This window comes from Littorina saxatilis, linkage group LG1 (assembly GCF_037325665.1).
Source record: "Littorina saxatilis isolate snail1 linkage group LG1, US_GU_Lsax_2.0, whole genome shotgun sequence".
Taxonomy (NCBI): domain Eukaryota; kingdom Metazoa; phylum Mollusca; class Gastropoda; order Littorinimorpha; family Littorinidae; genus Littorina; species Littorina saxatilis.
In genome coordinates, this window is record NC_090245.1 from 32,507,584 (window position 1) to 32,523,562 (window position 15,979).

Consider the following 15,979-nt stretch of genomic DNA (forward strand, 5'->3'; position numbering starts at 1 on the left):
ATGACAGTTTCGTTCAACTATCAAAAAGAAAGATTTGAGAAACAAGGGGAAGTATGAAGGGAGGATGAAAGTCGCTTGTTCATGTCAATGGTCGTTATTCTTTCTTTCTTTGGTGTTTAACGTCGTTTTCAACCGTTCAAGGTTATATCGCGACGGAGGGAAGGGGGGTGATGGGATAGAACCACTTGTCAATTGTTTCTTGTTCACAAAAGCACTAATCAAAAATTTGCTCCAGGGGATTGTAATCGTTATTCTCTCAGGTGCCAGTAGATTGATTCTGCATAACTCTCCCTTGCACTATTACACACATTGTATGCATTTAGAGTGTTTACTTCCCTTTGTTTCTCAGATCTTATAACAACCCTCTACCTCATTTGTTTAAGATGATCAAAAAGAAACAAAAGTATAAATGGCCTCTATGATTAAAGTATAAATAGCCTCTATGACTAAAGTATAAATGGCCTCTATGATTAAAGTATAAATGGCCTCTATGATTAAAGTATAAATGGCCTCTATGATTAAAGTATAAATGGCCTCTATGATTAAAGTATAAATGGCCTCTATGATTAAAGTATAAATGGCCTCTATGACTAAGTATAAATGGCCTCTATGACTACAGAGAAAAGGCACCAGAGGCACCTTGGTGGCTAGGAGCTCGAGCAGGACAGCCAAACTTCCTTTGCGGCGGCCCCTTTTATTTATTTATCATAATTTTTTTCTCTAAATTATCTAAGGTCAGGGTAAGACCCGGGAACCCCTAATGGTTTAACCATGAGGGCGTTAAACAACGTTTATCATCAGTGAAAAGTTTACTGACTTGTCATGCTGATACACTTCCATGGAACTGTTCATCTCCGACAGCTCCTCCTTGAGCAGCTGAATGTTGGAGTTGAAGAAGGACAACTCCACGGCCACCTGCTCCTTGAGTTTCTTGTTGCCTGTTGCCCTAAAAAACAGTAAGAAAAACAGTGACAATTGTTTATACGGCAAGAAAAACTGACAAATATTTGGTTACAAACGGCAAGGAAAACAGTGACGATTGTTTTGTTACAAACGGCAAGAAAAAACGTGACAAATGTTTGGACGGCAAGAAAAACAGAAGAAGAAGAAGACAAACTAACAAACAAAGAACACACATCAATGATTTCTACTTGTCAAACTATCAATGTGTCCTTTGTTTTTAGTACGACTGCATTGTCAACAATGAAACTCTCCTGAAACAAAAACACCCTCTTCAAATACTACTTGCTATTGTTATCGCTCTCTCCCTCACCCACAGACATGAGCACACACACACACACACACACAATTTCCTCCCCCCCCCCACCCCAACCTCCATCCCAAATCCTTTCTTTTCATTCCCCCTTTCCACATCCCAAACTATATCGATATATAGACATTAATACCTGTAAAGATTTTCTGCCCCGGTTCGCATGCGTAGTTCTTTGTTGATCTGTTCGTTGAGCTTGGAGCGGCGGGTCTGTAGCTTGCCGCGTGCAGTCTGCACCAGGGGGTCTGAACCCTGCACACACAAAAATGATATGTTGCACATTACACAGGTGAATTCAACAAGTTTTTAAAGCCCAGGGAAGATGTACAGTGTGATGTCTGACAGACAGCAAGAGAATTCATTTGTCATCAACTGATATTCATGCCACACAGAACATTCTGTTTGCCAGGATGTCAGATTGTCATTTTCAATATTGCAATTTGAACAGCCTCAAAAGCCTTATCATAAATGTTGAGTTGATTATGTCATATTAACATAAACTTTTTAAGGTCAGTGAGTATCGAGTCTGAGAAAAAAAAGATGATTGAAAGGTACAGCAGTTGCAAAAATGCAAGATCCTTTTGACAAATAAACAACACCTGCTTATGCTGGTCCATTCACCTCAAAGGGACATTCTTGTATTGCAGGGTGCGGCATGTGATGTATTGAGATTGTCTCACAACAGCTAGGCACCACTGTAGCAGTGTAGTAGCACTCTTGGCTCAATAAAACTAAAAATGGTACCTGCTTTGGCTTTCTTCCCCTAATTCTTCCACCTCCCCTCCTAACAATCAGTGTGAGTGTCCTGTGTGACCCTCCCTCCCCCCCCCCCCCCCCCCCCCCCCCCCCCCCCCTCTCACCAGTGGACATCAAGGGAACCACACAAACACAAGAGAGACCGCACCTCTGGTCATCAGTGAGCCTTTGTCAGTCATCTGAATATATCCCCTTGTGCACAGTGCCCACTAAAAGACTTTAAAATTCCCAAATTCACAGTTTAACTGACAGGTTAAAAACCCTATTAAATAATGATTGTATTATGTCTATTATTCATTCTCCCAACTTATAATGCATTTAGGTATGAATGCATTAGTGAGTGAGAAAGTGGAGTGTGTGTTTGTGAGTGTATATGTACCCACAGTGTATTCATTCATGTGCGTGTATGCACAATTGATCATGCTTTTCAAGTGTGGGCCCCTCTTTTAGTAGATATAATTTAAGACATGCATGTGATACTTTTCTAATAAAGAGACACACCCTAAAACCAAGACACACTCTGCTCCAATAAAACCCTCCCTCTCCCCCCCCCCCTCCCCCCCTCTCACCAGTGGACATCAAGGGAACCACACAAACACAAGAGAGACCGCACCTCTGGTCATCAGTGAGTACTGGTCTATCATCAAAGAAGGGTCAAGCGACAGTAATACAGCCATCAGCCATCTGTCACTGTGTAGAGGTTTGCTCTGTAAGTGTATGCGTCACACTGGACACCCTTCAGACTGACCAGGACAAGAAAGTGTCCAGCTGGGTAAGAACCAAGTGCAGGGTCAGCTTGGTTGAAATTTTGCAATTTAAAAAAAAATAATGTCATTAAATCCGACCCAGCGCTTGGGTCTTACCCAAGTAGCCTATTTCTCGTGTGCACCACCGCAGGGGTCTATATTTTAGCCCCGACAGTGCAGAATTGCATTTGTACTTCGTTTTGTCCTTTTGTCTCAGCAAACAGAATAGCCGACTTATTTCTTCAAACAGCTTTCCAACATCTACATTGAAAGGAATGCTTTAAGGTACATGTGGGGGGGGGGGGGGGGGGGTGGAGGGCGAATAACACTAACAGTGTAGTACTGTTCTGAAAAGAAAGAACACAACTGTGGTGCGTTGGCAATAGCCGGAACCCTCGCAAAGCAAGTCATAAATTCTGCAGTCTCCCGCAGCGCCATTTGCATAGCTGGCCAAATGTAAAGTGAACCAAGTTGGGGTGATTTTTAACAAGCATGTTTGTCTTCACATTTTGATATTTGAACAAGGCTGGGGTCACTGTGTTACCTCATCAATGCAAAGGTCATGACTTGACTGCACTCTGTCTTCCACTGTTAAATCAACAATGAGAAAACTATGTTTACTTCTTTGAGTTCTTCCTTCATTTTGTGTCCCTGTCTACATTGTTACAAACCAATGACATGGGTGAGGGGGGGGGGGGGGGGGGTGGGAAGGGATTTTCTCAGACGCCTCAACGCCTCATTATTATGCAAAAACAGTTGTGTCTGGTTCCAGTTTAATGTCTCCAAATGGAACACCACCCCTTTCCCACCATTTCTTGATACAATTAACTGTGACAAAACTAAACATTGACTCAAAATGAGCGCCTCAACAACAAGTGGTTTCTTTGTTAAAGTATAATTGAATTGAGTGTCTCTACAAACCAAAACATACACAAATACCTCATTTGATAAAAATTGTAAAATGAGGACAAAAAACATGCCCTTGTGTTACAAGCTTCATTCTCTCACACAAAAACCAATTACTTAGCTGCCTCTCAAACAGGGAAGTAAATCCACAGCAGTAAACAAGAAACCTCTGTGTACAATAATAAGACCTCTGTTTGAGCTGGGACACCCGTCTGTTTTGAATTTCTCTGTAGATATGATAAAGTATTACTGCACTGTATTGTTTTAAGGCCTTGTTTTCTCATCGAGAATTTTGTTATCTTCTTAAACTACTTAAATTAAATCTGACTTGGACTCCCCGTTGTCTAAGACCTAATTTCCAACAGATGTTTTCGCGGTCTTAAAATGGGGTTCCACTGTACCAGAAACGAAAAGCGGGACACCGAAGACATTCAAGACAGAAAGAATGCGGTCCCAAGCCCCTGGCCCCCCTGGTTGTAAATTTCAGTGAAGACAGTGACATGTCATTAGTTCTTAGGACGTGTAATCACACTATGTGAGGCAGCACACGCGGAACTTCAACACCACTCCTCTAGATAGTCTTTATTTTGGAGAACAATTCATTGGTCAGGTTTACATGACGCCGGTATTTAGAAGTAGACTGCGACGCGACATCAGTGCAGCGTACAACACTGATGGAAAATACGTACATTCTGAAATGACGACCCACTACACAAAAAGACCCTGCACAGTTATCTTTGGTCAACCGACTCTTTCTCTCTCTGTCTTTGCTCGACTAACCAAGCATTCAGACCACGTCTTTTAGTTTCTGTGCGTGCAAACAGGACTAACGAACTGCTAACGTCGTGTTGCGTCGAGGTCCGAACACAGTTGTCATTTATTACAGGTAAAATGTTTAACCACCAACATGTCCACAGGCACGGTTCGTTTCTTTTCCAATGACTGTGTGACGACTTTTCCTACTGTTTGTACTACATATAATTTTATGTAACACACACGTTAGATCAAACCTTATGAGGATACACGGAAAGACGATGAAGGGCAGGGGAAGAGAGAAGAGCGGGAGGGGGGGGGGGGGGGTTATCAGTGTGCGTGACAGTACCTTGCGCTGCCCCCTGGTCTTACCAACAGCTTCCTCTTTCATCTCCCTCGTGTGTCCGCAACTACCAGCCTCAAAAGCCTCTGGGCATATCTGGGTTTCTTTTGTCTCAGATCTCTCTCCGTTTGTCTCTCTCTAGGGGTAAATGTAGTCGAATCAAGTGTGGCTCTCTGTCTCTTTTGAAACATAGCAGAAACATTCATTTGCTTTCTGTAATTGTGCGATAATTACTTGTTTTGCTAGTTTGTTTGCCTGTATGTCTTTTCTTGGTAATTTTGTTTAACCTTTACATCACGTATCATCATTAGTTTAGTCCCTCTCATGGGCGAGGGCTGGATGTAAACAAAAGCACCTTGTTGCGTATGCCATTACCCTCGTTACTTAGGGAGCTCTCTCTCTCTCTCTCTCTCTCTCTCTCTCTGATAATACGAGTGCAATCTCTTCTCGTCCCCTGCCCTCTATCCCAACGCCGTATCTCACACGATAGACACTGTTTCTGCCGTGTTCAGGTCAGGTGATAAAAAAAACACCGATGACAATATGCAAACTTTACTTCTGATTTCTCTGGGGGCTGACAGGGTGAACACAATGAAAACAACTGAATTGCATAATCCCCCCCTTCCCCGCCCCTGTGTGTGTGTGTGTGTGTGTGTGTGCGTGTGTGTGTGTGCGTGTGTGTGTGTGTGTGTGTGCGTGTGTGTGTGTGTGCGTGTGTGAGACTATGGGTGCGGGCCTGTGTCGCTACGCATATGTGTGTGCGTGCGTCTAACTGTCCGTCTCAGTGTGTCCATCAGCCTGTCTTTATATACTGACATGTTTCCACTGTTCGCTAGTGCCCTAGTACATGCCTTCATAAGGTTTACTAACTTCCCACTATAATTATGTTCTTTTGTGGGGGTTTTGTATTTGTGTGTGTGTGTTTGTTTTGTCCCCTCGTCAGCAGTAGGTAACTCTATCACCACTGAGGTCGACGAAGACGAAGATTACCTATACGACACTGACAATAAGGAACTTAGTCGATAAATATCGACAGGGGGCCGACAAATGGTTTAAATGGGAAATGTGTGTATATGGGTGTGGGTTTGAAACAAACAAACAAACCAACCCATGTGAACCCCGGGCCGCAGGCCTTCGATGTAGTGATTGAAAAAAAAAGGATGTTCTCAAATGGTTCAATTCTCATTTGGTCTGATTCTCAAATGGTACCGGTATACTCCCCCCCCCCCCCCCTGGCCGCAGGCCTAGGAGTAAAATTTTTATAGACACTGACCTTCTTCCCAGGGGTCATTGACCCAGTTTTAGCTATGAGAGGTGGTTCGCCCAGAGGCTGTAGAGTATACTGGGGCGGTCTCTTTGATGTCTTGAGAGGAAACTTGGCCAGGGTAGTACATGCACCAGAACTGGTGGACACCAAGGACAAACATGAAATCGAAGCAGTTTGCTTTCAGAGAGAACGGTCGTCAGCAACTCAAACTTCTCTGTTTTCTTTTTTTTTTTAAATCTGACTTTCTTTGTGGCCCCCTGACTCCGCCCCCTCCCTCTGTAAGGACCCTCCTCCACAAGGACCGATTTTTGTCAACATTTTAAAGGTCGCTAGAGAGGGGTTCCACTGTATGACCTAACCGCTACTGGCAGACGGCCTCAATCTTCACGCGCAAAGACGAGATTAATAGGTGCTCGGTTTTGGTATTTTGAATTACATTACATTAAACCTTTGTTGGGTTTCATGGTCATGGCAACAGCCATAATAATATTACATGATGTATAATATCATATTTCAGCATATGTGAATTACATGTCATCATACTAAACTGTCATACATTTTTATTCCTACATTATTCTGATTGATCACAACCAAACCTACTATCATTGGACACATCCAAATGCAAGCGCCTGTTCTTGACAATTTCTCTCTGATCTAAATATAAAATCAGTGCAATTTCCTGGGTCGGGCTTTGCCACAGACACTCACGGTTTGGCCTGTAGGTAAAATGTACAATGTATTTTCTGATTTGTGCACAAAAGCTTTTTTTCTTTTTTCTTTTTTTTAACATAACAATGTTTAATGTCACTGTATGTTTAAAAGACCATGGTCATATTTGTAAAAAAAATGTTAAATTAGAAAATAAATAACATTTTGGTTCATGATTTTTCCTACACCTGTGCTAAAAATAAGAAATAAAAATGTCGGGTATATAAGTCACTCAAATACAGCTAGGTATGAATGGCTCGGTTTGAGTTTGTTGCAGTTGACCCTGCACAATGCGACATATCATGTTTTTGTTGAACAATTTTGACGTCACCCCTCCCATAGGGTGACGTATTTCACAACTTCCTGTGTTACACAAACTCTGTGATGACCAATTTTGACGTCACCCCTCCCATAGGGTGACGGATTTCACAACTTTCTACAGATGAACAATTTTGACGTCACCCCTCCCATAGGGTGACGGATGTCACAACTTCCTGTGTACACAAACTGATGACGTATTTCACAACAAAATGGCGCTGCCCATGGTCAACCTCGAAACTATCCGTATAGAATGGGGGCGTCCTCGCCCCCATAATAACCCCCCCCCCCCCTCCCCAGTTGCTAGTGACAACGGCGACAGGTGAGCTATTTCGGACGACATGAAGCGTTTTACAGGTGGAGACAGAAACACCTGCTTCACAGGCCACAAACAGTGGATTTAGATCCCCTTTGGGTTGGTGATCGCTGCTGTCTCACGTGCCGTTTTTCTCGGTCTTCTTGCACGGTGTTTCAAATCACAAAAACTACTTCATAACTCCAAAGCTAACACTTGGCCTGACAAATATGAATTTGACAGTCTTTTCACTGACAAAGATAGAGGTACCACAGCGCCAACAAAGCACTGCACTGAGGTCAAGAAGTCGTGATTTATACCACACCTATACTCAACTTCGTGTGGACAGAACAAATGCTGCCCGTTAGTACCTTGCTCTGAACTTCAACTGTTGACCTCAAATGCCCGTGACAGGGAACCGGCACGGTGGCCTAGTGGTAAGGCGTCCGCCCCGTGATCGGGAGGTCGTGGGTTCGAACCCCGGCCGGGTCATACCTAAGTCTTTAAAATTGGCAATCTAGTGGCTGCTCCGCCTGGCGTCTGGCATTATGGGGTTAGTGCTAGGACTGGTTGGTCCGGTGTTAGAATAATGTGACTGGGTGAGACATGAAGCCTGTGCTGCGACTTCTGTCTTGTGTGTGGCGCACGTTATATGTCAAAGCAGCACCGCCCTGATATGGCCCTTCGTGGTCGGCTGGGCGTCAAACAAACAAACAAACAAACAAACAAACGGCCGTGACTGCATGCAGCATATCTTCAACATTCATTTAAAAAAAATACACGTAGATCTTAAATGCGCACACCAGTCGGAGCACCTTTCCAGTGCGCATAAATGCAGATATTAAATCTCGTTTGACAGTTCACCCTGCCCACACAACTGGCTAAACATGAGAGAATCAACCAGCTTCCAAATGTCCGCTGCAGCAGAAATGAGACCTTTAATCCCAAGTATAACAAGTCTTATCCATGTGAGACATGACAATGAATGACCTTCCAAACGCCAGAAGCACCCAAGCTTAACTCCTCATTAAAGTGTATCTTGTCCGCAAGACATGACCTTCAAAGACCATAACAGGTAACCATTAAATGTCAACAAAAGTTTGTATTAAATGCTAATAAAAGTGTATTTTAAATGCTACATATCCACATACGGCGACTGAAGCCCACATACGGCGACTGAAGCCCACATGCCCCCTAAGTCCTGCCTTTGATGTCTCTGTTACGGTTCCGCTCATCCATGTTACTTTCATGCTCGCCTCCCGCAGTTCAATTCGCTCGTAAAAATGCTGTCATTTTTGAACGCCAACAAAAAGATCGTTAGTAGCAACCACTGATGCTCCGGCTGCAACATGCCCTGCCCCCCCTCCCCCCCCCCCCCGCCAGTATTTGGAAAAAAGCAACATATTGTGGAACTATCAATTACATTATACAGTTGTCTTTTTCTTAATTCTGATTTCTCCTTATTCCACGCTTGTTATGCCTCGCAACGTACACACATGTGATCCCAACACAGGCGATGTTCTGCTGACATAGCAGCATCCCTCAAGGAAGGGAAAACAGTCGTGGCTAGCGTGTAGGAGGAGGGTGCGACCGTGACTGTCATACCTGTAAGCGTGTTTGATGAATCCGGCTACAGCGTCCCCCTATCACTGTTTGTCACGCCTACCGAAACACAATGCAAATACGGTATTTTAAAAGCCTCACTATCCCCAACCTCACCACATTCTCTCACAGTCCTGAAATTGTCACATAATATCACCCTTAGTACTCAATTTCTACTTTATTTCAGCTTTTCATCACATTTCCGTCAAAAGTCGATCCTTTGGGCTTTAAAGTCCCACAGGGGCTGCATATATCCTATCACGGACTAGCAATGATAATAACTACAGGACCTTCACAGAGTTACCCTCCGTCAACTGTCATAGTCACAGCACTCAAGTACTTTCAATGCCTAATTGATGCATCTTACGAACTGGACTTTAAATGTTAAGCCTGGCAATCACAGAGAAAAAGAAGACCCTCTAACGGTAGCTGTTTGGAGCTCCAGCTTAGAATATAATATTTGCACAAGAGCATCCCTCGTGAAAACAGTGGACCAGAATGTAGGAGGAAGCCCTAACCGCGACTGTCAACTCTCATATAGCTGTGAGCATGTTTGATGTACATCACAATTCCACTACTTCTTACACTTCACGCCTTTAGAAAAACAAGAATGCAAACACTTCAGATCTTTCCATCCCACCTTCGTTGGGAAAAAAATCCTTCTTCGTTTCAAGTGTTCGTCCCATTTCCATCGCAATCTTACCATTCATATAGGCCCTACACTGCACGCAGCATCGTGGTCTTCTTTTATTTACTGCTTTAACGATAGGTGTACGGATTTCCAACTATATACACTAGTGTGATGCTCGAGCATCGCACGAGGAAAAATGGGTTAATTCGTTACATTTACAAAGCCACGACGACTGTCGCATCGCATACCCGTAAGCATGTTTGATGTATCGCGCTCAAATAACCATATATCTCTACCATTGATCGTCATGCCTGTATAGAAACAAGAATGCAAATGCTGCAGTCCTCAGCGCATAAAACCCACCCTACCCTCTACATAACTTCGTTTAAATTTCCCTGGACAGAACGTCGTCGCTTTTGCAGATTATAATGTGCAAAGAAAGAGGGACAGAGTCAGAGAGAAAGACCAAAAGACCGAAAGAAACACAGAAAATAAACAAAAATAGTAATAATGATAATTAATAAAAACATTCTTCACTTCGACTTCTCACCCCACTTTTGTCGCACACTATCTTTTACCGATTCGCTTTTCATGGGACAGTGACTAATTTCCAATGCCTAACGGTAGTCGTTCGGAGCTCCAACTACAAATGGGTCAATGCGCAGTAGGTGACAGGCACGACCACGACTGTCAAGTTTAGTACCTGTAAGAACATTTGATGTATCACGCTCAAATAACCATCTCGCTACAACTAATCGTCACGCCTCGGCCTGTATACGTAGAAATAAGATATACTTCAAGAAGCCACATCACCCAACCCCTTCAGAAATTCTTTCAGCAGTGCCCCCAAAACATAGCGCATGTAACCTGTCAGACACCTGTCTAAAGGAAACGACATTATACCATTTTGTAGACCGCATTTGTCAAATACGCTACTGTGGCGGTGTGGTACATGGTATTGAATTCCGAGGATAATAAGCAGAGTCAACATCATGCCAATCCTCGGCATGCCTACCTTTGTTGCTGCGTGTCCGTCTACAAAGCGGTGCGGCTTTGATGCCACTTCTAACAAAATAACATTCTTTCATGGGCGAAGACGTAAAAAGCAGGTGGGGGTGGCAGGTTGACGAAATAACTAAAATGTAGTTCATGTGTATCAAAGACACAGTCCTTACTGTGTAAACGATTCGGCTTACTATCTCAGATCGGGTTAGGCTTTTACATGGGGTATGCGGGCGGGGATGTAGCTCAGTCGGTAGCGCGCTGGATTTGTATCCAGTTGGCCGCTGTCAGCGTGAGTTCGTCCCCACGTTCGGCGAGAGATTTATTTCTCAGAGTCAACTTTGTGTGCAGACTCTCCTCGGTGTCCGAAAACCCCCGTGTGTATACGCAAGCACAAGACCAAGTGTGCACGAAAAAGATCCTGTAATCCATGTCAGAGTTCGGTGGGTTATAGAAACACGAAAATACCCAGCATGCTTCCTCCGAAAGCGGCGTATGGCTGCCTAAATGGCGGGGTAAAAACGGTCATACACGTAAAAGCCGCGTGGGAATTTCAGCCCATGAACAAACAAACAAACAAACATGGGGTAAGATGATGCCTCCACTTGGTCACATACCAACAGTCCACAGCCTGGGTGCTCTGTGCACAGTGGGTACGTTTTGGTGAATTGAGGTCATAACAAAAACCAGCGCCAGTCTGTCACATTTATTCGTCACAAAAACTCTCACTCTATACTAACAAATTACAAGTTTATCATCAACAAGTCTGCACAAAGAATTTCGCGCCAAGGCCTGAGACAAAAAGCTCACGTCAACAGTAAGACATCGGCACAGGTTACCGAGAAAACCACGGTATATTTCAAAGAAAGAAAGAAAAGAAGTGAAAGAAAGGAAGGAAGAAGGAAAGAAAGACAGAAAGCAGAAAACAGGTCACTATTTTTAGGCGTGAATCATCAACCTGTGGGGACTCCCGGGTCTCTTGATATCTGTATTAGTTCGGGAGGTGTGCGCTGTCTTTATTCAATGCTGTTTCAACAGCTGTAGTTTCATTTTAGCCTTTCACAGCCATTACTGAATGAATGTTATTCCTACGTCCTCTAAACCTTCGATTCCTTGAAAGGCAGAACCGACTGTTGCATGTAACTTGGGAGGTGCTGGTGTTTCTAGCACAGTTTACCTCGGCGTTAGAACGTTTAATAAACCGGCTTTGTTATTCTAACTCCTGCCCGAAGACGAATCTACTCTCGCCCACACACTGGAAACATGCTACACAAACTTCTACACGGTCAAATCATGCACCCTTTAGAAGTAAATAGAACGAGACATACCCCCACTCCCCAAAAGTAACTAAATGATCCATGGAATAACATTAAAAACATGTTTTACTGCGTTCACAGGGAACACGTTTCCAGTGCATCGCTTCCTGAAGGACAGATAGCTGGAGATAATGTCAGATAACATAACTGAGGACACAGGGCAAGACAGAGAGATAACAGACTATCAAATTCGTTCTTCTTTCAAAAGGTTTGCATGTCTGCCTCGACTCGAGGTTGCATAGACAGACAGACATACATACGTAGCATATTACCTCCACCTGTCCCAGGATAGGCCATTTGTCCTAAGATTATATTTAAACTCGAGTAATCATACAGACACACGGACGGACGGGCGGACGGACGGACGGACGGGCGGACGGACGGACATACATACACACACACACTTTTATGAGACAGATGTTGGGAGGGAAGAATAGAAAGTTTAACACGCACACCCCAAAACAACCCAGACAGAGAGACAATGATTGACACGACGAAAGACGAAACACACACAAAAGACCCCTCTCAACCCCTTTCACTTGTTTCACACAAATGTGACCACAAAAATCAGGGTCAGACACGGTGTCTACTGTCTGGACGCTCTACCGGACATCCCTTTCAAGACACAGCCATAAATCTGACCACTGCGTGACATGAGCGTGACAGACTGTGTCCGGACAAACGTGCACAGCTTTAAACTCATACACCAACCTAATTATGCACAAGTTTATTGTTAAAGACACATGGCACCATCATAATTGCACAGTCTGGCTGGACACTGTTTATCTATATGATATATTCACTGACCGAGATCAACTAACTATTTATCTAGCCTTTTAATTTATTTGTTATCCCAGTCTGCCGCACCCCAGAGGTGTTAGCAGTAGTAGTAGTAATGTATGTGTGTGTGTGTGTGTGTGTGTGTGTGTGTGTGTGTGTGTGTGTGTGTATGTGTATATATATATATATGTGTGTGTGTGTGTGTGTCTACTGTCTGGACGCTCTACTGGACATCCCTTTCAAGACACAGCCATAAATCTGACCACTGCGCGACATGAGCGTGACATACAGTGTCTGACAAACGTGCACAGCTTTAAACTCATACGACACCTGTGTGTGTGTGTGTGTGTGTGTGTGTGTGTGTGTGTGTGTGTGTGTGTGTGTGTGTGTGTGTGTGTGTGTGTGTGTGTGTGTGTGTGTGTGTGTGTGTGTGTGTGTTTTGTTTAGTCTGAATTGTTTTCAGACAGCCCCCCCCCTCCCTTCCTCCAACCCACACCAATATTGAAGAGAAGGGTCAAGCAGCGTCGTCTTGCTTTACATATTAAACTACTTATAAAAATCACAGAGCTAAAATACACATGGCATGACGGTGCATACTAATTCCTCCCTATCTGCCAGTCGTCTGGCCCGGCAGTAATTCAGATGGACGAAGAAAAGATGAGTCAGGGTTTTGGGGTTACCTTGACACGTGATCTCACCTGCTACGCTTGGCTAAACATTAATATGTGCAAAGACACAGAGGGACAAAATGAGGATTGTTCACTGGAGACAATAAGTCCGCAGAAACGCCAGGGAGCACTTAGCAAAATATTCGCCCTGGACAGAGTTTACACTCTGGGTGAGAAGCCACAAAGGTCGCTATTTACACCCCCGTATATTCGGGGGTGTATATGGTTCACTCTGTCTGTCTGTCTGTCTGTCTGTCTGTCTGTCTGTTTGTCTGTCCGCCCGGAGTTAGATCAGTCTCTGGTATTCTTGGGTCGATTGAGCTGAAATTCGGTTAAGACAGACAGACGGTCGTAGCCAAAATGTAGGTTCCCACCTGTAGCACAAGAGGAGATATTTACACGCCCAAACGCAGCCAGCAAGGGAAGGAATCAATGCTAAATTGACACCCATAAATAGAAACACACACACACACACACACACACTTATTCCGAATGCTCTTCGTTGTCCCATTAGCTTTACGCGCTTAACGATTTAATGACATCATTTTAAGTGCTGCCACATGTATTTGCGAATCTGGAACATTTCCAAATCAACACGCTGTCTCAAGGAACCAGGTTATGTGTGTGAGAGAAAGCAGACACAAGAAGAACTCGTGTTAGTCATTGCTATTCTTTGCTAAATCTATTGTGACCCTCAGCACCTTTCAGTACTGTAATCATACCCTCCATATTCTTTCCCTTGCTTGGAAAGTGCGTGTTTTCACACGTATTTATCTCATCGCGAACACAATGAGCCTAGCCCTCGACCCCTGTTCCTCCCGCCACCAGTCAAGTTTTCTTCGCTCTCGAGCACCATCATTATCACTCACATTTTCTTGCCCTTGTCACGCCCCATTCAAACACCGGACCCCTGTCTCTTGCACAGCCATCCACTTTGCGCGTGAGTACATTGTGTACAATTTCTGTATTCTCTACCGTCTCTGGTACTGTACTATCGTTATTATCACATAGTACATTCTGTACAGTTTCTGTATGTCATTATTATCACGTTTTCATGCCGATACTCCTCCAGCCCGACCCCATCTCCGACCACCTCTGCCTCCCCACCTCAACCCTTGTCCCAAAGTTTAAGTCTGGACATACACTGCAAGCTTACTTCCATGTAGAAAGTGACCCCCGCAAACAAGGCTAACGTCGCGAAAAGACACGATGCCTTTGACCATTCTGTGCAGCTTTTGACACCAAGGCCAAGAGGACAAGATACGATCGCCGAAAGAAAAAGATACCATGTCACTACTGCTACCAAAATGTGCCTGTATTTCTGTCTGTCTGTCTGTCTGTCTGTCTGTCGGCCTGCCTGCCTGCCTGCCTGTCTGTCTTGTATATCGATCTATCAAAAAAGCGAGTCTACCTCTGTCAGTCTGTATGTCTGCCTGCCTGTCTGCTGGCGTGATAGTATACGTGGTCAAGGGTAACTAACTCAGTCTGCCTGCCTGTCTGTCTGTAGACAATAATGTCTGTCTTATCTACATCTTACCTCTCAAAAACGTATGTCTACCTCCTTGTCTGTATACAGGGTCAAGGGTGACTATCTGTATTTCTGCCTGAGTCTTTCTATCTATCTATCCCAACCGCGAAAAACACAGACAGAACAGATACAAGACTATACTACTGTAAGGCAAGTCTCGACTGGCATCCAAGTTCTCACGCTTACAGCATGCCAACCTGTTTGTTTCATTCCCTCCCTCCCTCCCCCTTTCTACGCGGCGAGGCATTCTTCTCTCTCTGCCCTCCACACGAAACCTCCCGACAATTTCACCTGTTCCGTCTGGCTGTGCTGTTACACCTGTTCACGTCTACAGGTGATTTCAGAATGGCGGAAAAGTAGGTAATAGAGCGTAATCTGTTTGCAAAGGCGCCACTGTCAACAGGCTGTCTCCGGTAACAATTGCTTTCTTCACCAGACGGGGGGAGGGAGAATTCCAGGAGAAAAGAGAGAGAGGGAGAGAGAGGGAGAGGGAGAGAGAGAGAGAGAGAGAGAGAGAGAGAGAGAGAAACTTAGACTTAGACTTAGAACATTTTATTGACATAAAGGGTAAACATTTTAAGCCAAGGGCCTAATCTTACAACGTGCCCTTTACATTCACACTAACACATCCGCACGCATATAAACAACATAATATAATGAATTCATATAGGCATAACATGTAAATGTACAGTAAATAAGCATAAGCACCACGGCCACACGAAACACAAATTCTAATATACGAAGTAAAACAATATGAATACTATATGCTATGAATATGTAATATGACGTGAATATAATTATATAGTAATATTAATATAGTATACATTAGACAGAACTGTAAGATTCACATGATTATGTCACCGCGGGTGTGTACTTAAAGAGAACAGTTTAGATGGGTTTTTTTAAAGAAGATTTAAAAATATTTACAGATTTGCAAGTTTTAACATTCGAAGGAAGAGAGTTCCACCTTGACGGCCCAGCAAAGGCAAAACTAGTTTGATATAGATCTACACGGGTCCTTGGTAATAGATATTTATCTGATCCGTCTCTCTCTCTCTCTCTCTCTCTCTCTCTCTCTCTCTCTCTCCTC

The 15,979-nt window shown here is 43.9% G+C and overlaps 1 protein-coding gene across 1 annotated transcript in view; it reads right to left on the reverse strand.

The window, feature by feature from the left end:
• Nucleotides 1-15,979, reverse strand: part of LOC138967231 (rhophilin-1-like) — a 50,641-nt gene that overhangs the window by 16,681 nt on the left and 17,981 nt on the right. Inside the window, exons 2-3 of the mRNA XM_070339756.1 lie at nucleotides 1,407-1,522; nucleotides 818-946 (exon numbers count right to left, since the gene is read on the reverse strand). Coding sequence (XP_070195857.1) covers nucleotides 818-946; nucleotides 1,407-1,522 — 245 coding nt within the window. The remainder of the gene's footprint in view (nucleotides 1-817; nucleotides 947-1,406; nucleotides 1,523-15,979) is intronic.